Consider the following 25048-nt stretch of genomic DNA (forward strand, 5'->3'; position numbering starts at 1 on the left):
ATTTCAAAAACGTGTGCTCTATCAAAAGAGCCTACAACATCCAGTTCCTTGTTCTTGTTCCTTGGACAAACGTAAAATACGTTTTTTCTCAGATTGCTGTTTTTGCACATGGGAAATTTATGTGAACATGGGCAGTTTAAACTTTAAACTTTAAAGTTGTAAAAAATTGTTCAAAATTATTTAAAGTTGTGCGAATTGAATAAAATTAATGGTTAAACTGTTTAAAATTGATAAAAACAATTAAAAATTTCAAAATGTCATGAAATTGTTCATAATTGTTGAAAATTGCTCTAAAAAGTAGTTTGAAATTTGGTAAAACTGTTTGAAATCGCCTAAGGTTGCACTATTCTCATGATCAAGGTGCCGTCATGTGGGACGAATAAGGGCAGCTGTTTTAGCCTTTTTACTACACAACATTCTGTTGTTTTCGATTGGTTCGATTTTTCGAACTGACACACAACAACCTTCAGATTGTGGTCCAGATTCATTACATTAGCTTACCTCTTTGCTTTTTTTTTCTGCGCAGGGTTCAACATTTCAGATTCCAATGAAAATAAACATGAAAAAACTTTTGGTCACTTCGAATCGTTTATTTAGTCTGATTTATGTAATTTGTTATAAACTATCTTTTTGGGTGGAGTGTCCCATAAGGGGACGCAAGGGTGTTGGGGCATTATGTGCTTACGCTTTAAAGCTAAAAAAAAACAACCCACATAAAAGAATACGCATGAAGATGTCGGAAAGAAAATAATAAAATAAAACAAGACTCCGCATTTCTATCGATCGGTCCTCCCGAGCTCGTCATTCGCGTTGAGGTCTGAAATTGCACCGGATTTAGCAAAAACCTTTGAAAAGCACTCGGTAGATTGGGGGTCCTCACAACTCACTTTTGCCGTCACACGCCACGATCTTGACCTTGTCCACCTTGGCAAATTCGTGCACCTCCCGGAACTCGACCTGGTTCAGCATCAGTGTCCAAACGTTGTCGCAGAACCGGTACGTGTTCAGCTTGGCCGCCTTGAAGGTCACCCGGGACTTGACCCGATTCGAGAGGGCTGCGTTGATGGATTTGTCGAACTGGACGAGCACGCGGACGGCCAGGGCCGGCGTGATTTGACCGTACTGTTTGAAGAATCGTTAATTTAAAGAAGGAGGAGGAGGAGGGAGAAACCATATGGAAGTGTCCGGAACCTTACCTGAATCAGCTCGTCCAGCGTTTCCTGCAGGGTGTTGCCGAGAGTCGTGTTGCGGTACAGCTGGTAGGACATGGTGCGAGCCGGAAGTGTGCGGTCAAGCGTAAAGTTGAGAAAACTATTCACGAATTCAAGGGAAAACAGATGCTTCCGATCGCGATGGTGGCAAATTTTGTAAACAAAAGCTGACTGCGAGAATGACAAAACAGGAAAAACACAAAGGTACACTCTGAAAGGGAAGTTGTTGAATTTTGTTAATGTGTAGTTCCAAAGTAATCGACGAAAGAGAGTTCTTCAAAAAGAGCTCAAACATAAATTTATATTATTATTTTTTGCAGCGAAAAATTGATTTAAACAAAAAATAAATAAACCGCGATTCGAGGTTTAACCTTGGGTTGAAGGTCTTTTTAATGAAAACTAATCTGGGAAATCAAAAATAATATTTGCTTTCTGGTCAATTCGTAATATCTGTTGACCGTGCATCCTGTGAATAGTCGACGGAGTGCGTTCACAAATCGAAAGCCACAGATTTCAGCAAAGATCAAACTGAGTATTTATAATTTAGAAAAATATATCATTTAAATTTCAAAAGCTATTTAACTTGAACTGCGATAAACCTATCTCAATGTTTCTTGTTAATTTTGATGAAAAGTAAAATAATATGAGGTCCAGCGATTGATTCCCCCCGGTTTATTGGAACTGTTCACAATATACCTAATGAACAAAAAGTTGTTCTTCTAGACATAATATTTGACTTTTAAATGTGAGTTTTTGACAATTTACAATTTTTGAGTATATGTTTGCTATGTTTAAGAGGACATAAAAGATAACTGACCACTGTTTCAGCAATTTCAAAACATTTATAGCACTGATGCCAATTCATTTTTAATCTTGATTTTGGAAGAAACTCTGTTCTTTTTTTCTATTTTCTTTTTTATTTTGTGAAATTGTTTCAATCGAAAAGTGCTTTCAATAATTTTAAAAGAGTGCAATGTTTTCAGCCTTGAGCAATTCTCTCAAAAATGAGTAAATTTTGAAAATATTTTTAACTTAAAGATATGGCAATGGAGCACCCAATTCGAGTGGTAGAAATGACAGTTCTCCCATAAGGAATACATTGTAGAAAAAAGCAAAAACTCCTTGAATGGAAATGCTCCATTGAAACATGTTCTCTTAATTACAGATAGAAACCACTTTTACGCGGTGGCCTTACGCTGTTTATTTCTTCGATTTACAATATTTTTGCTAGCTTCAGAGTGCGTTTTGTAGATCTCAACAAAACCTACAAATCGCTGTTAAAAGATTACAAAAATGTTGCGTCGTTCCAGAGAAATCGGCAAATTAGACAAACGTAACGCATCGCGTAAAATGAGGTTGTATCGTCTTTTTAAACATTTTACACTATTCTTAAGTTGTAGAGAAAACCTTATTTTTCCTGCTTTTCTTTTAGAGACTTCATAACGCAACAATTAATAAAATCTTCGATGTCAAAATGAAGCTAATGAAAGAAAAAGGAGATTTTCTGATCACTTCGAAAACAATATTTTCAGGGATGGTCTAGCTTGATCATTACTTCTACAGGTAAAAACGTCACGTTATCAAAAAAAATGTTATGTACTATTCAGTTGCAAATTTGATTTGACAGTTTTAAAATAAAAATAAACTTGTTCGACTTTTTCAACATTATTTAAGACAACGCCAAATTAATTAAGACCTCAAAAGATGGCTTTTTATCATCTAAAACACATCCAAAATAAAATAATATATTAAAAATGGTTATTTAGCGCACTATTTTTTGTGAGTTGCCCAAGCTCCTACAACTTTGGCGAAGACACCCAATCGATAGGAAAATCAGTTCTCATTTTTACAGATACAGATTTTTGGAAATTTGAATTAGATTTTAATAGTTTTTTTGTATTGGTGGATGCCAAAATTGTCAAAAAAGCAAAAATAATAATTTCTGAAGTCTCAGAGAGCAACTCTCGTTATTATTATTATCAATCTTACTTGTTTACAGTATGTAACTGAAGGCATCAATAAAAACATTTTTTTCGAAAACACGTTGAATAGGGTCCTAAGTCCCCATGTTAATTGTTTTGCACAATGGCAAAAAAAACGCGATTCAAAACAATTTCTGATAATTTTTTTTTAATTTAATGCAAAATAAAATATCCAACCTTTTACCATTAATCACCTAAGGTCCTCTTGGAACGTTCTGTCAAGTTGGATGCTTTCTGTCAAAAAGGACTGAGAATTAATTTAAAAAAAAATGAATTAAAACTCCATTTTAAATCTTTTGCGCTCGTATAAAGGGTCATTGTAAATACTAAGAAAAAAAATCTTTATCGTTGTGAACAATAATACATCAATTTAAGTTTTAATTTATGACTCAATTGTTTAATATTATTGATCCTTTCACTGTAACTTGGATTTTGCCCGAGATTTTGCCCGCAGTTTTCTCTCGCACTTTTGACAACAAAAATTGGGTACTAAAGCCCTGTGTCAATTTTTATGTACAACGGTAAAAAGCACGATTAAAAACCATTTCTGATCTTTTTTTTTCATTTTAACTCAAAAAAAAATTGACAAAACAACATTTTTTCGATGGATCAACTATGGTCCCCTTGGAACGAGCTGTCAAGTAGGAGCTCTTCTGTCAAGAAGGACCGCGAGGTTAATTTTTTAAAATTGTTTTGAAAATCCATTTTAAACTCTTTGTGGTCGTACAAAGGGTAATTGTACTCAGAAAAATAAGCTTTATCGCTGTAAACAAAAATATCAGCAATCTAAGCTTCATTTTAGGACCCAATTCACAAAACTAGGCAACCGCTCGTTGTTTATTTACATTTCCAGTCGCAGTTTCCACCAAACTGGACTTTCGCACTACAAAATTGCGAGTGGCAGGTGGAAAACAAGCGATTAACCTCGGCTCGCTTTGATCATTTTTTGAGGAAATTCAAAACTTCCCATGCCAGCCTGACAAGTCGCAATAGATAGTTGGAAAATTATTTAAAGTACCTATTTGTCATATTGGAAAAGTATCACAGAAAACCAAAATCAAAACATGAGAAAATCTCGCAAAATTCCACAACTTGTGAAACGGCAGAAAATTCCAAAACTGTTCGCCCGAAACATCACACAATTGCAAAACCAATCAACCCAATCATGTAATGTATAACAAATTAAACCACGAAACCTGTATAAAGGAGCATAATGAGCATGCAAAAGCCGCTCACGCTCTTCGCAGTCTCTCTTTCTCTTCTCCGAACATTCCCCACAGACAGAAAAAAAAGATCGTCCAGCAAACTACCCAGCTCAAGCTGCTTGAGCTGACCCGTCAGTACAGCCGCAAACGCGCACCGTGAGCACGAGAGAAGAGACTCCGTTGCTCGTCAACGTAGAAAGGCGAAGAGAATGGTGTAATTGTCAGCTGGAGGAACTATACCCCGATATCATCCTATTACTATTTTACAAAGTGTGCGCCCACAAATCGCTGATAACGCGTGAGCTTGCGGAAACAGCTGTTCTAGTGCTTAATTAAAGCCCTTTTAGTGCTCATCGTCGTCGTCGCTGGTTGTGATAGTGCAGTGATAGCGACTAACGACCACCACCATTGTAACGCGCTTGATAGGCTATAGTCTAGGCCTGGTCATTGTTCAGCTGTGGTCTGTTATCAGCCGTCGACGTTTCCAGCAGCAGTTCGTTGAACACACGGCCCCCTGTTTTGGTTGACCAAGAATGTGTCGTCACGGAGCCGTTGTTTACTGATGCGAGCAGTCAAAAAGGAGGACCTGTGCAAATTGGGCAGTTGCTGATGAGCTTTGTTCAACCGTTGTTGTTGTTGCTAAAGAGTTGAACTTTTGTTTGGAAATCGTGCTCACACCTCAACGCGATGAGCCTCGACACGATGAACGATCTGGTGCAAAAGTACAAAAATTGGAAGTCGTATATTAAGGTAAGCTATTAACATCCGTCAGCCCAGTGGTCTGCGCAATCGATTTATTTCCCCTATTAGCGCCGAACTCCTAACTGAATCTTCGACGCCGTCCCGAGTCCTCTTTTGCTTCTGGCTGTTGGCGTTTGTACTTATCGGTTAAGTTACGAAGTTGTCGACTTTCTAAGTGGTTCAATTTTGACACTTGGTAATCATGTAGAAAAATCTGGTCATCTTGGTCAGCGTTAGGCAAACGCTAACGCTTACAGAATAGTTCAGCATCTTTTATTGCGTCACTGTGGGGGCTGCCGTTGACAGTTGTTTAGTCTTAGATTTTATTCTATGCCAGCTAAAATAATTGTATTGGTTGACTTGACTAACTACAATTTCCAAATTACCCCGTAAGCATAAAACATTTGCAATGATGTGACGAATGCCGGCAGTGTTGTTACATTTTTGTAGTCTGCCATGTGTAAAAAGTGTGCCATTGTATTGGTTGCCACTGGCAACTAATACATAAAATTAAACATGCCTGCCTAGCTGTGGAACGTCTCCACTGGAAACCAAAAGAGAGAGAGAGAGAGAGAGAGAGAGAGAGAGAGAGAGAGAGAGAGAGAGAACTCAAGCCAAATCGGTGCCCAAGTGATGTTAATTTGGAGCTAGCCGATCGATGATTGATTCCAACTAGCGAGTTCTTGCTGTACAGTTTGAACCTCATTTAGTTAAGTTACGTTGGAAAGTAGAGAGCTGTCAAAATTTATTTGACTGCAATAGGTCAGCCTACCCTTAACGCATTTCGCCATTATTTGGCCATGAGGTTTCTTCGTCTTCCACTCTCTTTATTGGTCGTCAGTCAAAGATCGCACTATCGCCCGTTGTCGTGTGAGAGTTTTTTGATTCTCTTGTCCATAGGCATAGACGAATCCAGTTTGAAATGGCCGCTAGGTGGCCAATGGTGTTAAAAATGACAGCTTCCATGTATTTGAATATGGGAGCTCAGGAAAACTCAATTTTTAAGCAATAAAATGATTATTTATGATAAAAGTATTGATTGATTAGGTGCACAAAATGTGTCCAGAATATTATTAAAATAAAAACAGTTCGAAAAATTTGCAATCGAGATAAGTACACCATTCAATTCAGCAGGAATTTTGGGCACCAAAAATATATAGTTTTCATATGTTAAGTATTTTATTTTAAAAGAAAATTAACAAAAAGTATGAAAATCCAGACATTTAGTATGGGAGCTGTCAAATCTCTCACCATCAAAAAGCAGCGTTGAGCTTTCGCTGGATTTGTCTATTCTCTTTAGGCTTTGTTTGTGAAGCTCTTTTGATAAAAAAAAAACGCTTGCATTGAACTTGGCAAGTTGAGACGTTTACATGGGAATTCTCTTTTACCGGTGTGTGAATCATACGTTGCGGAAACTTCCTGCGAGATTCTCAGAAGCACATGACCGAAGTGACGATCAGATGATTGTTTGAAATGTTTGATGTTTGCAAACAAAACTACTTGATAGATTTTTTTTTGTAAAATATTATTCTATTCAATGAAATGTATTAAATGTGTTACTTCTTAGAAAATCGATTTGTTTATCTCTTTTAACACAAACCCAACAATTTCGAAACATCAACAGAAGCTACGTAGTCAAGAGGTTGCGAACTGCATTTGGAAACAACGTTTGTTATCATAAATTAAGCAACCAAGATTAAATCAAAAAGATAACTGCGTGTCATACGGTTATATCCCAAAGTCCCTCTCTTACTCTTCAGTTGTATTGTTAAACATACAACTCTGGTGGATTTTCTGGAAAAAATTCATCGCACAAATTTAATGGCACGTGTGTGGCTGACGTTTGGCGAAAAAGTGTCAAGCACCGCCAAACTTTTCACCGACATCATAGTTGCATTGTTAATTTGATTTGGTTAATCGCGGTGGATTTTCATGAAATCATTCGAACTGTTCAAAATCCACCAAAGCATCTGCAGTGGTACTAGAGACTCGACTAGAGAACCTTAAGTTTATTATAATTTTGATGAACTCCAGGTTCTTATTTTTTGGAGATGGTCAAGCTTGGTCATGGCTTCAACATGTAAGCAAAAGTCACGTTATCATCAAAAAATTAATTTTAGAAGCTATAACTTGAAAACTTTTCGATTGCAAATTTTAATTTTTCATCTTAAAATACAGAGGTTTGTATGAACGAGCCAAAGTAAGAAAAAGTGCACACAAAGTTCCATCCAAATAAAAAAACAAAAATTATCATTTTTTTTTAATTTCTCAACCTTAATTATGAATTAGTAGTTGTTTCCTTAAAGAGCACGTTTTCCAAGCGTTTTTTTAAAAAATCATAGGAATTTGCCAAATTTGCCCAAGACCAAATTTATTTCAAAAACGGCATGTATGCCATAAAAATGATCAAAGCTACCTTCATTAAAATGGATATATCCAAGATATATCACTCGGGTGAGAGATTGTATGAACAACTTATATTATTGACGGCGACGAGAACCGAAAATGGAGTCCTATAAACTCTAGAATTTTTGCTTTTTTTCTGCAATTTATTTCTTATGGTAGAACTTTCATTTCTACTCATAAATTTGCCAAAAAAATAGTTTCCTTATCGAAACTTGACACTTTTTGACTGCCGAGAGGCTCATTAAATTCTAGAGTTTTTTTATAGGTCCCGAGAGGACCCAGTCAGCTCAATCGGAATTCTGAAACGGAACGATAGCAATCCATTGAGTTCTCATAGTAATGATTCCATGCCATTTTGTTAGTACTGTTATCAGGATTTGATCGATGGATAAGATTTCAACAATTCATTCGGATTTGATCGGATTTCACATCAAACGATAAAATCCAATTTAGCTTACTTTCAACCGGATTTGAAAAAATGCAGAAATGTCATCAAAAATCCAGGATATTTGGCTGTGTCGTTCCCCTCGATAGGTCCTATAAACATATGTATCGAGGTTTTTAAGCGAAAATGGCGTTCGAAAGGTGAACGCTCGAAATGTCAAAATCACGCAGTGGTACCAACATTACGGAAAAAGTGTGCAATGGCATGACAGCCAAATGTTTTTCTAATGTTGGTGCTACTGCGCGATTTTGACATTTCGGGCGTTCACATTTCGAACGCCATCTTCGCTTAAAAACCTGGATAGTTTTTTTAAAAGGTCCAATAAACCAAATTTTCAGTTTTTGCTTTTTGGGTGTTTTTTAATACCCCTGACTCAAGGTGGTTTCAAAAACACCTAAAAAAGCAAAAAACTGGAAATTTGATTTATTAGACCTTTCCAAAAAATCTCCAGATATGAAACATAATAGCTCATAGGACCTTTTCTTTAAAAAAAAATCTAGAATTGTTGTTCTAATAACGGCAAGGTTGTCAACGGTGGGGTGCCATCGTTTCGCATTTTACAAATTTTGAAAAAATGTTTGTACAAAATAAAAAAAATGATGTTTAAAAAATTAAACCTAAACCACTTCTCTCTGACTAAACCTAACAATGAAAAAAATCAATTGCGCAGCTAAATTTTGAGGGAGTTATCATCACTGAAGATTTCAAATTAATTATTTCCTGTACTGTAACTGAAATTCGCATTTTGCTGAGTTCGTTTTCGCACCAGTCATACGATTTTTTCAGTTCGACTGCGATTACACAAAAAAAAATTAATCGTTGTTGAACTGAAAAAATAGTATGGGGTGGTGCGAAGACGAACTCAGCAAGGTGCGATTTTCAGTTACAGTGTGTATTAAAATGTTTCAACTGCCAAAAAATGTAAAAAATAATATTCTAGGTAAAAAATCGTAAAACTATAAAGCAATTCCATTTGAAAAGAGCCTGAACCGAAAAAAAAGTTCTCCGATCGGGTTAATTTTTTCTGGGGGTTCCTTGGCCAAAATAATAAGACACGTATTTTTTTGTTTGGCCATTGGGTGACCTACATCGTGCTAGGGTGGTTCAAAAATGGCAATTTTCGTCATTTTTCACAAAAATCTCTTTAAAAACAAAAAATCATATCTCCGCGCAATTTCATCCGATTTTAGCTGTCTTAGACGCAAAAGAAAGGTGATGAGTTTGGCTATTTGGGAAAAATAGTAAGAAGTTTCAAAAATCTAGCTTAAGATTTGAAAAAGTCGCATGAAAACTTAAAATGGCGCTTTGACCGTGTCTGGACCAAAGAGCCTATGTCTGAAAATATTTTTATCGGATTCCTCGGAAAATTTCACATGCTATACGTAAAATTGGCGATGTAGAATCGTACGTTTCGGAGATATGATTTTTTGAAAATAAAAACTGAGTTTTTCGACGCACCACGCGCAAAAACGGGAAAATGACGAAATCGAAAAAAAATCAACTTTTTTCACTAAAACTGCGATAAATTTAAAATTACGGCGATGACCTATAATTGTCTGGGTACAATTTTTTTTGTAATTGAAAGTCGCAACTTTTGGTACCATAAAATAAGGTGTCCTTGGGAAAGTCGTTCTAAATTTAATGAATGTTCTACATCTGAGAGTAGATAAAGGTTGGACGACTATCGCGCCCTCTACAGGTAAAAAACTGAAAAAGTTGCTTTTCTCCATTCATTTTGACAATTTTTCCCATACAAACTTCAACGACGGGTAGTGAAACAAATTTGCAATCAATGTTTTAATGGCAAAAAGAATAAAACATGAGAATTTAATAAAATGCCCATAAAAATTACCCCAAATTTCAACCCAAGAGATTCAACCCTGGAAATCATCAGGTGGCCAACCCAAAATTTCGCGAACGCACTCCACCCTTTCAATCGCACTTTTCTCTTCCGCTCCGCGCACTCTCTTCATCGATTTTGCTCTCTCTGTTTACATCTGTTTCTTCGCCGAGAACGGGCCCCTCAGAAACAGAAACGTCACTGGCGAAAAATCTTTACAATCTTTTATAATCGGAGAAAAGGGAAAGTCGCGAAGAAAGTTTTGCCAAGTTTACGCAGTTTTGGAAGCCAAATTTGACGATTTTTAAGCGTTTTACGGGTGCTGACGGAACGCGCGAGTGCGTGGGATCGGAAAATCGGTGCAGGAATTGCTTTTGGGGGTGGATTTGAGACCGGATTTGTTGACAGTTCCTTGAAACTTTGAGAAACCACCTGAAAGGTGAGAAGAAGGAAAATTTCCCCTTGAATACTTAAAGTGCACACGCTATCAAGTGGATTAGTGCAACCTTGCAACCAGGAAGTCGTCACCACAGCAGAAGCAAAAAGAGTTACTCCCCTTTCTTTCAAATTACCCCCTCGAATCGTTCCGCGCTCGCGACCCGCAAGTCGTCGGAACGCCACGACGGAGCTCCAGGAGCTAGCTAATGGTTCTGCTTCTTCTCGGTGTCGCGCGAAATTGTCGCCTGCTACGAATCCACGGCAGTTCGTAAAACTGGTCTCGGACGGGGGCACAGCGACGGGCGCCACCGCCATGGAGGACGAAACGATCTTCGGCGAGAAGCAGTCGATCCGGGACTCGGCCCGGACGTTGAAAAAGTACGGCAGCATATCCGGCAGCAGCAGTGGGAACAGCTGCGGGGTGGCGGCGAGTGGGAGCCGGTCACCGGCGCTGCTCGCGACCGAAGCCCTCATCCGGCATGACGTGGAACGGACGGACACGCTGCAGGGAATCGCCCTCAAGTATGGGTGCAGTGTGAGTAGACCACTTTTCTCTGTTTTTTTTTAATGTTTATCTTATCTTTTATCACACGTGTATGTACCCAAAAGTATATAACATTGGAATGTTTTATGAAGATCTGTTGACATGGTTGGAATTGATTTCGCTACCGTTCGATAAACATTATTTAGCAGTTTTTAGCTGATTGCATTTCTAATTCATCATTTTTTTGTTCAATCTAATCATCCTTTGTAACTTTTCTAAATTTCCTAAAGTGTCTTCCTTGACCTGATTAACAGTGTAAACTAACAAGTTGTCGTACCCAATAAACCAACAAATTACAAATTACAAATTACAAAATGTGCTAAAACTTACTCAAGAAATGTGTCAAGTTCCTTATATTATGTTGATATTTCTTTTTAAAAAGAATGTCTTAAATTATTAAATTCTTAAGTTCTTCAATTCTCAAATTCTTAAATTCTTCCCTGGGCTTTGTCATAATGAGTATCCTAGGTTTGATGCTTGTTTGGCAAAGAGTATGGTTTGATTCGATGTGGAATTAAAATCGAAGTTTTCAGTATATGGCTGAAGCTTCCATTTTTACACATGGACACCACTTCATGCTACGAGAAACCACTTTGACGCAGTCTCAGGGCTTAATCGATGGCCGGTAAGCGGTCCAGTTAGGAATTAAGAAACTCTATCAGAATCGGTGGTTTTCATTCAAATAGCATAAAAACCATTCTGATTTGTCAAAATTTCCATAGAGTCTCGATCAATCAACAGTGAAATGATAGGGTTGTTACGGACGGCGCGGATCTGGCGCGGATTTGCTGGCTAATTTTGCTCTAGCGCGGATTTCGCGCGGTTAGCAAATTTGATAAACAAAATAATCGAGAACGATAGAATTTCTTGCAAATTACAAAGGAAAATATTATTAGGAATTAAATAAATTCAATCTTTTTCGTTAAGTGCAAAAACATCAATTTCTAAAAAGTTGTTAATGAAGAAAGTTTTCTTCTAAAAATTATTGATTGTTTTTTTTCTTAATCCGAAACTTCGAAATAATCTTCAAGGAGCGATTTTTTTTAATATATAGAGATTTGTTATATAAATTTAACATAACATTACAGTTCATTATTTTTCAATCATCTGCTTAACAATTCATATTAATAACAATTTTATTAAAATCAAAGTAACAAAATTCGAAAAATTACAGAATTCCAAAAATTTAAAGCTATGAAACTTTTTGGATTTTCTAAGTTTTTTTAATATAAAAATAGATTTCTTTAAATTTTTAGTTTATTGAAAAAATTTAAAAAAAAAATCTGTTGCCACTCTGATTCAGGTAGAATTGATTCTACTCCCTATTATCACAACATGAGGAAATCCACTTAGCAACCTGCTAAAATCTCTGTCTAAAAACGAAATGTAATGTTAAAATTAAAAAAAACTAAGAAATCTGGAATTCAACAATTTAAAATTTCAGAATTTACATGTTCAAATAATGAAAAATAAGAGAATTCATAATTTGAAATTGTCAAAACTTACAGACTCAAAAAACGTAAAAAAGTACGAATTATTAAATTGAAAAATTACGAAAATATTAGAATTGTTTTTTTTTAATTTTTATTTTTTTAAGAAAATTTTTAAGTTATTAAATTATTAAAATATTAAATTATTTAATTAATATATTATTAAATTATTAGATTATTAAATTATTAAATTATTAAATTATTACATTATTAAATTATTAAATTATTAAATTATTAAATTATTAAATTATTAAATTATTAAATTATTAAATTATTAAATTATTAAATTATTAATGAGTAGTGCGGTGCCTGTGTGGACGCGCAGTCCTGTTTTTTCGTGTTATTTTCCGTCTCTTTTGTGTCGCTATTTGTGTACATGGGGTGATTGGATTTCTTCTTCTTTTTTTTCATTTATTTTTTGTTCGCGCGTTCGTTGGCCGATGAGTTTTTTTTTGTTCTCTTTATATAGTTTTCGATACAAACGATCCGATTTTTGTTTTTTGAGACAAGCAAGTCGTATTGCTGGATTAAGTCCTTTCTATATCATCGATGATCGGAAGGCACGCCGACGAATATGTTTTAAGGCTTATGATATAAAATCATTTTAATGAATAAAGTCCTTCTTACATCACCGTTGATCGGAAGGCACGCCGACGAAGAATTTCTGGAGGATCGCGGTCGAATTAATACTATATTTAAAATTTTAGATAGCTATCTTTCGAATTCGATTGTGAGTAGCGGGACTTCGCGGTTACTATGCAACGTATTTTTTGGAGTCTTTTTATATTTTAAATTTATAAGTCCTTCTTTTATCATCGTTGATAGGAAGGCACGCCGCCGGTTAAGTTCGTTTAAGTTATTGTTTTAATTTCATTACAATCGGTTACATGGTGTCCTGTTTTCTTTTCGTTTATATTCGTTGATCGTAATAATTTATTCCAACTGGCAGCTTTAGTATTAACTCATCTACTATTTTTGACATTTGCTCGCGTTATCTTAATTGTATCAACAGTAAAAATATACTGATAAGTCCAGCCCATAGCACTACCGCTCGGTTGGCACGCGTTCGATTAAAACAAACTTTTAAATAATCAATTATTTATCTTTCCGCAGCCGACTGCCTAAGATTTAAAATTTCAACCGATAAACAAAATGCTCATGGTCACATCACTGCCACTCGTGAATCCTGACCTCATACCCATCTACTAACCCCTCAAAACTCATGTGATACTTTGTCGGAGATGCAGTCGATTGGGCGGTCTCTATCACTCAAGTATCGGACTAACATTCCCATCCACTTCCCCGTGACCCTACCACTGGTCGTGGCCGGCGCCGGTATTGATCAGCATGATAGGGGCCTTTGAGAAGTTGCGAAGCGAGGAAAGATAGCTCCCACTTATCTTCCACGGCTCGTGGATGTAACTTCTGGAGGTCCTGGTCAATAACGGAGTAGCAACTGCGGGTGGGCACCTATGCTTATGCTTATGCTTATGCTTATTAAATTATTAAATTATTAAATTATTAAATTATTAAATTATTAAATTATTAAATTATTGAATTATTAAATTATTAAATTATTAAATTATTAAATTATTAAATTATTAAATTATTAAATTATTAAATTATTCAATTATTCAATTATTCAATTATTCAATTATTAAATTATTAAATTATTTAATTATTAAATTATTAAATTATTAAATTATTAAATTATTAAATTATTAAATTATTAAATTATTAAATAATTAAGTTATTAAATTAATAAATTAATAAATTATTAAATTATTAAATTATTAAATTATTAAAATATAAAATTATTAAATTATTAAATTATAAATTATTAAATTATTAAATTATAAAATTATTAAATTATTAAATTATTATATTATTAAATTATTAAATTATTAAATTATTAAATTATTAAATCTTTCAATTATTAAATTGTTAAATTATTAAATTATTAAATTATTAAATTATTAAATTATTAAATTATTAAATTATTAAATTATTAAATTATTAAATTATTAAATTATTAAATTATTAAATTATTAAATTATTAAATTATTAAATTTTTAAATTATTAAATTTTTAAATTTTTAAATTATTAAATTATTAAATTATTAAATTATTAAATTATTAAATTATTAAATTATTAAATTATTAAATTATTAAATTATTAAATTATTAAATTATTAAATTATTAAATTAATAAGTTATTAAATTATTAAATTATTATATTATTAAATTATTAAATTATTCAATTAATAAATTATTAAATTATTAAATATTAATTATTCAATCAATAAATTATTAAATTATTAAATATTAATTATTAAATTACTAAATTATTAGATTATTTAATTATTAAATTATTATATTATTAAATTATTAAATTATTAAATCATTAAATCATTAAATCATTAAATTATAAAATTATTAAATTATTAAATTATAAAATTATTAAATTATTAAATTTTTAAATTTTTAAATTTTTAAATTATTTAATTAATAAATTATTAAATTATTAAATTATTAAATTATTAAATTATTAAATTTTTAAATTATTAAATTATTACATTATTAAATTTTTAAATTATTAAATTATTAAATTTTTAAATTATTAAATTATTTAATTATTAAATTATTATATTATTATATTATTATATTATTAAATTATTAAATTATTAAACTTTTAAATTATTAAATTATTATTTTTTGCCATTTTCATAGTTCCGATCATTTTCGGAGTCATATTTTAGTTTGAAGCAATTTAAAGAAGAAAATAATAAAAATTTCGTGTTTCGATTTTCCAGAGTAAAATTTTGGCGAGAAATATCAAGTACAAAAAACCTAGATTTTATAATTTGGTGATTTATTTTATGGTTTTAAATTTTCGACTTAAATTTTTTTGGCCTTAAATATTGCCTTTGCATGGCAATATCTCAGCAACTAAGGGTCGTATCAACAAAGTTCAAAATTGCAATTTTCTCAGCTTTTCAAACATATTTTTTCAAAAGTGCACTAATTTAAAAAAATGAAAAACTTCGAATATTTTCTAAAAAGTCACCTAAAAATGGATTTAACTTGAAAACGGTGCACTTTATCAAAATTTCACTTAAGTACATTTTTTTTCGATTTTTGAAAAAATCAGTATTGATTCAAAAATTCACAACTCGCTCAAAGACTTTTTGCACAACCTGGAAATTTCTGAAAAGTTGGCATTTGATGTCCTCTAAAACATATCAAAAAATAAAAAGGAATAAAAATAGTGTTTTTTTGCAAATCACCAAAATTTTTTACCGTGTATCATTTTTTTCCATTGTAGTCCGTATCCATACGTAAAACTTTGCCGAAGACACCAAATCGATCAAAAAATTCCTTCAAAAGATACAGATTTTTGAATTTTCATACATCATTTTTGTATGGAAAGCTGCCAAATTTGCAAGGAAATTTATATGGACAAACTAATGATGAAAAATTACTTCTTTGGGTATACCAAAGGCATCAACAAAGTTTCAGCAGGATTAAAAAATACAAAAAAAAATCGAATGACCAAAATATGAGAAAATTGCTTACACGCTAAAATTGTAATTGTAATTGTAATTTTATTGAAACGATATCCTGTTAGCTAAAAAGGATACTTAAACCTTTTCAAACAGATTTGAAAAGGTTTAAGTATAAAGACTCAAAAAGTCTACAATAGATTTTGAAGTTTTAAAAATTCCTTAACACTGGAACGGCTAACGCATGTCCAACTTGCTGGTTCTCGGGCAGAATTTAACCTATCGGGACGATTCCTGTTTCCAGTGATTTGTAAGGATGTCTAGATGATCCTAGAACTTTGCAGAACTCAATTTAATAAAAACGATTGCCTCTTCGGATTATTTGGCGATTTTTTTTACACACGAAAAAAATAGTTGGAACGATGTTTTCGGTCGCAAAAATTACAGATTTGATCAAATTGAGTTCTGCAAAGTTCTATTTAGGATCATCGTGTCATCTTAACAAATCACTGGAAGAAATAATTGTCTTGATTAGTTGAGTTAAAAAATCAAAGAAAAAAAAATCAATTTTCATCTTCCTTCCAGATGGAACAAATCCGCCGCATCAACCGCCTCCTGCCCACGGACACCATCTTCCTGCGGCCGTTCCTGATGATCCCGGTGGAAAAGGACTCCCCGCACTATCCCACCGACCCCGCAGCCATCATCCGACCAGCTTCGCTTTGCGGCTTGAACTCACGGGCGCCCTCGTCCTCCGCAACCTCCACGGCACCGCCCACCCCGGTCGACCCGGGTATTGCCGAGGAGAGTGCCATCTCGCCGGAGGAGGAAAGCCGCAAGAACATGGAGGAATTCCTAGGCAAAATTGATTCGTCGATCGCGTCAACGCGGAAGCACATAGCGGAATCGCAGCGCAACAGTGAGTTCGTGTCCAGCCAGAGCGACGACAACATCTTCAGCTCGGGCGCCAGCATGAACAGCAGCGGGTACTACTCGAAACCGCGCGCGTACTCGACGGCCTCGTCCTCGTCGTCGATTTCGTCCTACCAGCAGTATCATTACGGTCCATCGGCGGCGGCCGCGGCGTCGTCTTCGACGGCCGCCCATCACTACCACAAGCGGCAGAGCTCTTCGGGGAGTACGGCTTCCGACACGAGCCAGCTGATTGTGATGACGCAGGGCAAGCGGGTGCAGAGTTCCCTCCAGAAGCTGGAAAAACAACAGGACGAGCTGTTTGAGTTGTAGCAAGGCGCGGAGGAGGAGGAGGAGGAGTGGCGGATGATGGCTCGTCGCGATCGGACGTACCACCTGTTCAGCGTCCGTCAGCTGGCGACCGGCTTGCGGTCCGGGTTCAAGACCCGGCTCAACGGGCTGCTCGCACTGCTGGTGAGGGGTGGAGCGGAGCGAAGGCGACAGCTGCAGTACCACCACCACTACTATCGTTACAATCAGGAGGAGGAGGGGTCGTCGAAGGTCGCGGGGACCGTCGTATGAGACAGGCAAGTCATTTCCGTTTGTTGTTATTTTGTGTGTGCTTTTCACCCCGAACTTGGTAGCTTGTACGTCGAAGCGAAGGCTGTATAAAGTACCAATTATTAACTATACTATTATTATGATTAAATTACCGAAGACCGCTTAACGTAAAAGTGTTATCAATTTGTTATCTGTTATCGACGAGTCACGCGAAAGAAGTAAGCTGTTAATCTTTAAACGTTCAGTTGTAAATCTGCGCTCATCCTATTTGAACAGGTGGCATCATAAAGGTGACAATTAGAGCTTTCTTTCAAGAGTAACACATTTAAGGGAGGAGGGGATATGCGACCTGTTGCACCCTTTTTGCCTTCCTCACCTTACTGAGGAAAGGGTATAAAATCACTCGAAAAATGAACTTTTTAATAAGACCTCCTAGACTGCCGCTCTAATCTAGTCCGTCCCATATGTAAAAAGTGGATGCTGAGATAACGCCGTGAGAAGGCCAAAAAATGTTGCACCTTTTTTCACATTCCCAATCAAATTTTTTTTGCAGAATTTTTATACGATTATTTCAATATTAGTCCAACAAATATTTCTAACATGAATTTGTTTCATAAAACATAAAATTTAGAGATAAATTTGTTTTATTTTCATACAAGAACTGACTTGCCTTTATTATTCTATAAATAAAGGCAAGTCAGTCAATGAAATCAAGGTAGGCTTGAACATTTTCACCAGAAGTTAAACTGTCATTTCAAGGTTTGTTTAGGTAATTTCCAAGTAACTTTCACAAAAAATATAAAATTACGTTGTTTTATGTTTATTTCAGATTCATTCATTTATAGTAAAGCTCATAACGATGAAAATGTAATCATAAACGAGACTAAACTACTACAGAGGCATGAGATATTTGAATGCGTGCCTCAACGTCTGTACCGTTGAAATTTAGTGATCCACAATCTACGTTTACCGGAAGTAGAACCTCTTCCAGAACTAGGACTAGGGTAATTCATTCAAGATTGAATAGAACTTATTTTATGGAATATTACTCATAATGGTATGTAGTTTCTTGTTTAATCGTGGTTGCCCCTTGCATGAAAAAAGCACAAATAGTTTCAAATATTACGCATTAAAATTTACAAATATTCTTGCTGGTATGAACTACTTATAATCTTTTTTTTAAGTTCTGCGGGTTCATAGTCCTTGAAATTTAAATGGTTCCACGTTCATTCAATCGAGTTATGAACCTTTTTTTTCGAAGAAACTGACTTGCCTTTATTTTGCATATGGGACAGCACGAAAGTGATTTTTATTTTGGAATTTTCAGAACAAACATCACTTTTTTTATTAAATTGGCTCAAAGTACATGTAAAAACAAAACTTTTTCTATGTTAATCTCAAAAATGACCAAAATACATATGGGACGGACTAGATTAGAGCGGCAGTAGACCTATCGTCATTTATACATATCGACTCAGAATCACCAGCTGAGCAAATGTCTGTGTGTTTGGCTGTATGTAGACATTTGTACCGAATCAATGTCACTGGAATATCTCTTCACTGACTGAGCCGATTTTGACCGTATTGTCGATTCGTCTTGGGGTCCCATAAGTCCCTATTGTAATTTATAAGATTTCGTAAAGTACATCAAAAGTTATGCTTAAAAAACTGCTGCATATAAATTTCACAATTTGCAAAAAAAGGTTATTTTTGCATGAAAACCTGCCATATTATATATCTTTAGAAAGGTTCTGAAATGACCTTTCTTGTGGATTAAGAATTTTCAAGATCTGATTTACCTATCAAAAATTATAAACAGTTTAAAAAATGGTCTGAATTTACATAACCTCAAACGGTCGGGTTTGACGCCACGAAAAAACCGTGTTAAGGGATGCCATTTTCCTCAAAGGCAGTGTCTGTATAATCTTGACAAAAAGTCTGTAGTATTAGGACCTCTTAGGTGCTGCGATCACGTTAGGGGCGATCCATAAACCATGTAGACACTTAAGGGGGGTTGTAATCACTCTATAAATGAGATAGAGGCACCAATCACCTAAAGGTGGATTAAGTAACGTTTTTCTTTTTAATTTGTATTGAAAATTTGTTATGTGAAAATCTGAAAAGGCCGAATTTTGTGTTACGTAATATATGGACGAACCCAAAAATATTTCGAGATGGTTTGAGCGATTAAGGTCGTCTAAACTATTATGATAACAGGTGTAGTTTTGTCTTGTTTCTTAACATCAAACTTTTTTCCTCCATCTTTCTATTTGTTTTTTTTTTTTTCATAATATTCTTCATACTTCTTTTGTCAGAATGTTGGACACTTTTTTATTGTTTTTAATTGCGAATATCAAAACTTGATATTTTCCTGTTATTCTCAGTACTTTTTTTGTTATTGGGCTTTGTTATTTTAACAATTAATCCGAACATCCCCCGTAACTCATGAGTAATTCTCCACGATTTCGCAATTTTTTCGCGATCTTTAAAGTTTCATTGTTTGGATTTAGGTGAAACTTTCTCAAAACAAACAACTCTCCATCGGTGTTGCTTTCATTTGATTGCCTCTGCACCAAAAACACCATTAGGTTTTACGCCGACTCGGTTTTGAGGTTAGAAATTTGACAGCTTGGCTGCACTATTTACATTTTTTGCACGTGTGTCTCAGTAAAAATGTGTGTGCATGTGCGCTCGTGACGTCACGCTGTAAAACCTAATTAGGTTTTACGCCGACTCGATTTGGAGGTTAGAAAGAGTGCACTGTTTACATGGACTTAGCACAGTTCGATGCGGTCTTCGATTTTGTTCAGGGAAATTCGTCGACAATCGACCAAGACCATGTAAACAGTGCACACGAGCTGTCAAATGACGTCACGGCGATCGAACGTCAAAATTACCCACCACTAGAGGGCGACTAAACTTGGGGTGATGTTTACATTATATCCTATAGAGAGCAAATCAGTTTGAAATTGATTTATTTTATCGTCAAATTGACATTTGTAAAACGTTGTACCATTTTAAGGTAAGAAATAAGCAGCTTAATTGCCGTTCAAGAGCCAAACGACATGCGACACCTAGTGTTGAGTAGCAGAACAGAGCGAAGAATGTCGATTGAAATTTCCGCCCTTTGAGGTTAAGTATGCGAATTTTGTTTTGTTAAATTCCAGCGTTCAAAACAACTTTTGAGCAAAAATTCGAACTGATACTTTGTTAACTTTTGATGCTCTATCATTTTAAACAATATTATTTTTTCAAAATTATTTTTTTTTGAATTTTTTTTATTGCGTTAATTTAAAGAGGGCAAAAAGTTTACACTCGTACTACTTGAATTTTTTCTCAAAAGTTGTTCTAAGAACTGTAAATTCATTTTTTAGTTTGCATTCCTATGTAACCGAACAGCGAAAATTTGAATCGTCATTCTTCGATGCTTTGCGCCATCTGTCGGAATTTTTGAGCTTTTAATCGCGAATCAAACACCTATCTTCGTCATATGGAGGATTTGTTGCTCGATTAAAGCTCCAAAAATACTATTTAGGATATAAACTTACCAGTAACAGTACCGCCACGAGTAAACACGCAAATGTATGCCACTTACTGGCCAAAAAAAAATCAAATTTAATGCACTTTTGATCATAATTTCTATTTTGCGAGACCATTTCTCGTCATTTTGGTGGCACACACAGAGACACACGCGAGAAACCCTCAAACGCTTAACGAATATCGCCAAAAACAACTTTTCACTTTCGATCACTTTCTACGGCGCTTTCGATACAAAACTGCCCCCAACTTTCGGCAACATGTTCTTTTGCACATTAGTTGGTCACTCAATTGAAAAATAATCCCGAAACATGTAAATAATTAGCAAGCGCCATCAAAAAAACAAACGCGCCAAGTTTTTTGACGTTTGAAATTTTGACGACCCATTCCAATCGAAGGCTGAAGAAAAACGAGCGAGAAGCGAAGGCAAATAAAGAACAAAGGGTGACCATCATCACCACCAGGCAGCGCCTGTTGGAGTGAGCCAGTGATCCCAGGAAATTTTATCTATAAATGCTACTTTTCGTGAGTGTTTGCTTGAAATTGCATCAATTTTGGCAGCACTAAGCAGACCCAAAAGAGCGCTGGAAGAAAAAAAACTGAGCTGAAAATAGAAAGAAGGGCGTGGCCCAATGCATTCGTTTGATTAGAATACATTTTGGAAATATTTTTTTCAAATGCTGGTAAAAGGAATAGAATAACTATTAGTAAAAGTGAAAATAAACAGAAATGTTCACAAAAAGTTCTCCACTCGTTGGTGTACTTGGTTTTAGTAAATTTCATGGAACACTCCAGATTATCATTATCATTCAAACACGACCGCTTATTAGGCTTAAAATGGGTATATATGCCCTACGATTATTTTTTCCACCCTCTTTCAAGCTTTATCAGTTTTTTTAGAGAGTTTTTGGTTTATAAAGTTGGTCGGGTGGTCTTAAAATGTGTATTTCGTCATCCTTTGCTTTTTAATTAATAATAGAATTTTCTCTTCTTCAGCAATGTTATGTTATGGTGTTTTAGTTTCAGAGTTTTTACCATCCGTACTTTTCAGTATGACCCAACAATTAACCCATCAGCGGGTAATTCACCGAACGAATTATTGTATATCTTGTCTCGTTTTCAAGGTTGAAAAAAAATCTCTTCGAGCGAATAATGATTGCCTGAAGAAAGGCCCTCTGAGTATGCTTTGATCTCGTTTTTCCTGACTGCCACTTGATCGCTAGGTGTGGCAGAGACGAATAAAAATTTGAATGATTGGGTTTAGTCATCAACTTGCTGCGATCAAGATCCAATCTTGCCCCTTTACTGCCAGCAGTCATGGGTTGTTACAATCATCGACATCACTCTTGACGAATGACAGCTAGTCGTGGCAATGTGAGAATAGAGATTATTCTCAGCAGTCTTATTCGTGGGGTGTAACAGGCAGCGATTAATCGCAAAATTAATCATAGTCGCCAGATTTTCAACACTGCTCGTTTTCTATCTTTTGGAAATAACATTTATTCTTTCAGGAAAAAAATATTTGAATGTGCTCCTGCGACAAATCTAAGACAAATCTTCACGAATAAGCTCACAGATTTAAAAAAAAATCCCAAATTCGCTCGGTTGTGGGACCTTCCGGATCTGGCTCATCCAAAGAAATCTTGTGGCTTAGCCCCAAGTCAGAGAATGTATCTCCAACCTAATTGCGAGAGTAACGCTCTCTGGTCGCCCAGCCTTATCATTCTCTCACTCTCTGAGAGAGAGAGTCTGTCTCGCTTACTATCTTCGATTTTAATCTGCTCTTTGTCGTCGGCTTCGCCTATGAATTTACCCTGTAAAGTATACCGGATTTTGTTTCGAAATAAGTTAAAACAGCTTAAACAATGCATAAAACAAGTGTCATTTACTCTGACGATTTACAATTTTTTGGACAATTTTCAATGTTTGAAAATGAAAATTGGCAATAATTATCTCAGCTATGGAAATTTAAAAAAAAACACAAAATATTTTTTAAAAAGAAGTACTTTTCACTTGCATAAATTGTTTTGCTCTTTTTTATATTTAGTTTTTTTTCAAAAAGTCATATCGTCGGTCATATCCCTGTTATATTTCACTGTGGTTCAAAATTTTTAATTTTATAGCAAAACAAAAACAAATACAGCAATTTCATGTTTAGCTAAAAACACTTAAAAATTGTGTTTTATTTTAATGCAACATTTTTCCTGAGTTGTCCCCAGCATAACTAAAAACTTTGCTGAAGACACCAAATCGATCATAAAATCGCAAAAATACAAATGTTCCAACTTTTCAAAGCATTTTTGTATAAGCAGCTGTTGTATGGAGACTTGTATGGACGAACCAATGATATAAAATGTCTTTTACAGTCATTATTTTGTAAAATTAAATTAAAATAATTTCCGGCTTTCGTAGAAATTGTCAACTATGAATCTTAAAAAAAAAAACTCAATCTTCATTCAAAACTACCCATCTCTATGCAATCGAAAGCTCTTGTTGTCACCCAAAACTGCATCTCCGCAATATTCCCTTTGTTTAGAGTTCAACCCTCATTGCGAGTCAAAGAAATCCACACTCACACACCCCTGGACAAAACATATCCTTTACCGTGAACATCTTCAACAAAATCACTGAAATCACAGAAAATATGCGAAAAAAAAAGTTCACAAAAAATAACAAAATGATTGTTTAAAACAGCCTCCGGCAAAATTGGAGGGGAAAAAAATCAAGTTGTTGCCTTCAGTGTTAGCAAAAATAAATAGAGAGTAAAAAAAAACCGTAGTTTAGGAACAGTACGAGCAAAAACTATAAATAAATCCTATTATAACACAGATTAGTCGTTCACAATTCTCACAATCATGTAGACACTCGAAACGAAAGTTAGGATATTTTTTAAGGTCCCCTTCCTCACTTTCTCTTCCACTGTTTGAGCGGCGAGTGAACCTTTCGCGAGCGCAGCCAACCTTCAGTGTGAGAGAGAGTGGAAGAGAAAGAAGGGAGAGAGCGAATTGCACGGAAACGCAATTCTGTCGGAGAGAGAGAGAGCTTGCAATTCTGGGAGAGAACTTAAATTGGTGCAAACAAGTAAACATATTACACTCAGTTAACCAATCGGTACTATCGCTCAGGTCCGCGGATGGAAGCACTCGAAAGGGAACCAGATTTGTTGAAAAAATATCAATTTTATTTTGTCTGAAATCGTTAGAATGGTTAAAAAATCTCATCTCATTTTAAATTTAAGCTTTCGAACAAAATTATCTAGCTAAAAACAATCCAAATTGTGATATTTATAAGATGATTTATCCAGAATCTTCATCTTAAGTTTACGTCCCTAGCCCAATTCCGTTATATTTTTTATTTGCTTGAAAGATAGAGAGAGAGAGGTGAGAACAATGGTGCAGTTTGACGGTAAGGCAAGCGCACTGCAATAATTTATTGAAAAATTCACACCAATACACACACAGACACCTCATCGCGCTGAAACGAATACTATATGGTAGCTCACAGATACATACAACAATATTGGAACCCCTCACAAAACCACAACTCACTCTCACACGCGCAAATGTGCGCAACGGAAGCATTATTAAAACAAGCGAGAGCGAGAGGAGAAGCAAATAACCAAATTAATCCAGCTTTAAGAGTTAAAACAAATGAATCGCTATCGAACAAATATACAGTAATGTGATCTGGTTTGATTACTCGTTTGATGAAATTATCATTATACAAAAATACACACACGAGAATACGTTAATCCTACATCAATATATATATATTTAGCCACAAAGTGAAAGTAACACATGATGAAAATATAGCTTATTTTGAACCAATACACGTGCAGCAAGGAATAGCCAAAAAAATGATTTAAAAAAATGTGCTAGATAAACTGTAAATGTAAACAAAAACATAGTCCTGAACCGAACCCGGGTACCGAGCAGATCAAAGCCGTGTGTAAAAATGAATGTGTAAATTTGTGTAAATATGCGTAGTAGGTGGTAAACTTGAAGTATACACATGAATAAAAACTATATAACATAACCTAAATCGATGGATTGTAGTTCAGCTTGGAAGTAGAGCGAAAGAAATCATTTGTTGCAGTCCTTCCCATAACATTGGTGCTTGGAAAGCACATCGTCGAAGGTACCGTTGGAATTTCTCAGATTTCTCCACCCCAAGAAAGTGACCGTAAATTCCGTGACCGTGAAATCTACCGTTTTATTAAAATTTGTTTAAAAA

At 34.9% G+C, this 25048-nt stretch overlaps 2 protein-coding genes across 4 annotated transcripts; one reads left to right on the forward strand and one right to left on the reverse strand.

The window, feature by feature from the left end:
- Window positions 1-569: 569 nt before the first annotated feature.
- Window positions 570-1396, reverse strand: LOC6039203 (transcription initiation factor IIA subunit 2). Of its 2 annotated transcripts, none has more exons than XM_038249553.1 (3): window positions 1197-1396; window positions 888-1122; window positions 570-817 (listed from the first exon to the last, which is right to left on the reverse strand). In XM_038249553.1, the coding sequence occupies exons 1-3, from the start codon at window positions 1266-1268 to the stop codon at window positions 777-779; spliced, it is 348 nt and encodes a 115-aa protein (XP_038105481.1). In that variant the 5' UTR covers window positions 1269-1396; the 3' UTR covers window positions 570-776. The 2 variants fall into 2 exon arrangements, with proteins under 2 accessions (XP_038105481.1, XP_001848846.1); XM_001848794.2 differs by having other exon boundaries at window positions 881-1122.
- A 3120-nt stretch (window positions 1397-4516) lies between these two features.
- On the forward strand, window positions 4517-17078 carry LOC6039202 (lysM and putative peptidoglycan-binding domain-containing protein 2). Of its 2 annotated transcripts, none has more exons than XM_038248718.1 (3): window positions 4517-5148; window positions 10534-10803; window positions 16391-17078. In XM_038248718.1, the coding sequence occupies exons 1-3, from the start codon at window positions 5086-5088 to the stop codon at window positions 17048-17050; spliced, it is 993 nt and encodes a 330-aa protein (XP_038104646.1). In that variant the 5' UTR covers window positions 4517-5085; the 3' UTR covers window positions 17051-17078. The 2 variants fall into 2 exon arrangements, with proteins under 2 accessions (XP_038104646.1, XP_038104647.1); XM_038248719.1 differs by lacking the exon at window positions 4517-5148 and adding an exon at window positions 10037-10269.
- The last annotated feature ends 7970 nt before the right edge of the window (window positions 17079-25048 follow it).

Source organism: Culex quinquefasciatus, chromosome 1, assembly GCF_015732765.1.
Source record: "Culex quinquefasciatus strain JHB chromosome 1, VPISU_Cqui_1.0_pri_paternal, whole genome shotgun sequence".
Classification (NCBI taxonomy): domain Eukaryota; kingdom Metazoa; phylum Arthropoda; class Insecta; order Diptera; family Culicidae; genus Culex; species Culex quinquefasciatus.

Excerpts from the sequence above, each read along its gene's own strand:
- LOC6039203 (XM_038249553.1), bottom strand. The coding sequence starts at position 1,268 with ATGTCCTACCAGCTGTACCGCAACACGACTCTCGGCAACACCCTGCAG. Across the intron at positions 1,123-1,196 it reads CGCTGGACGAGCTGATTCAG|TACGGTCAAATCACGCCGGC; the intron begins GTAAGGTTCCGG and ends TTCTTCAAACAG. Across the intron at positions 818-887 it reads CGTGGCGTGTGACGGCAAAA|ACCTCAACGCGAATGACGAG; the intron begins GTGAGTTGTGAG and ends GTGCAATTTCAG.
- LOC6039202 (XM_038248718.1), top strand. The coding sequence starts at position 5,086 with ATGAGCCTCGACACGATGAACGATCTGGTGCAAAAGTACAAAAATTGG. Across the intron at positions 5,149-10,533 it reads ATTGGAAGTCGTATATTAAG|TTCGTAAAACTGGTCTCGGA; the intron begins GTAAGCTATTAA and ends AATCCACGGCAG. Across the intron at positions 10,804-16,390 it reads CCCTCAAGTATGGGTGCAGT|ATGGAACAAATCCGCCGCAT; the intron begins GTGAGTAGACCA and ends TCTTCCTTCCAG.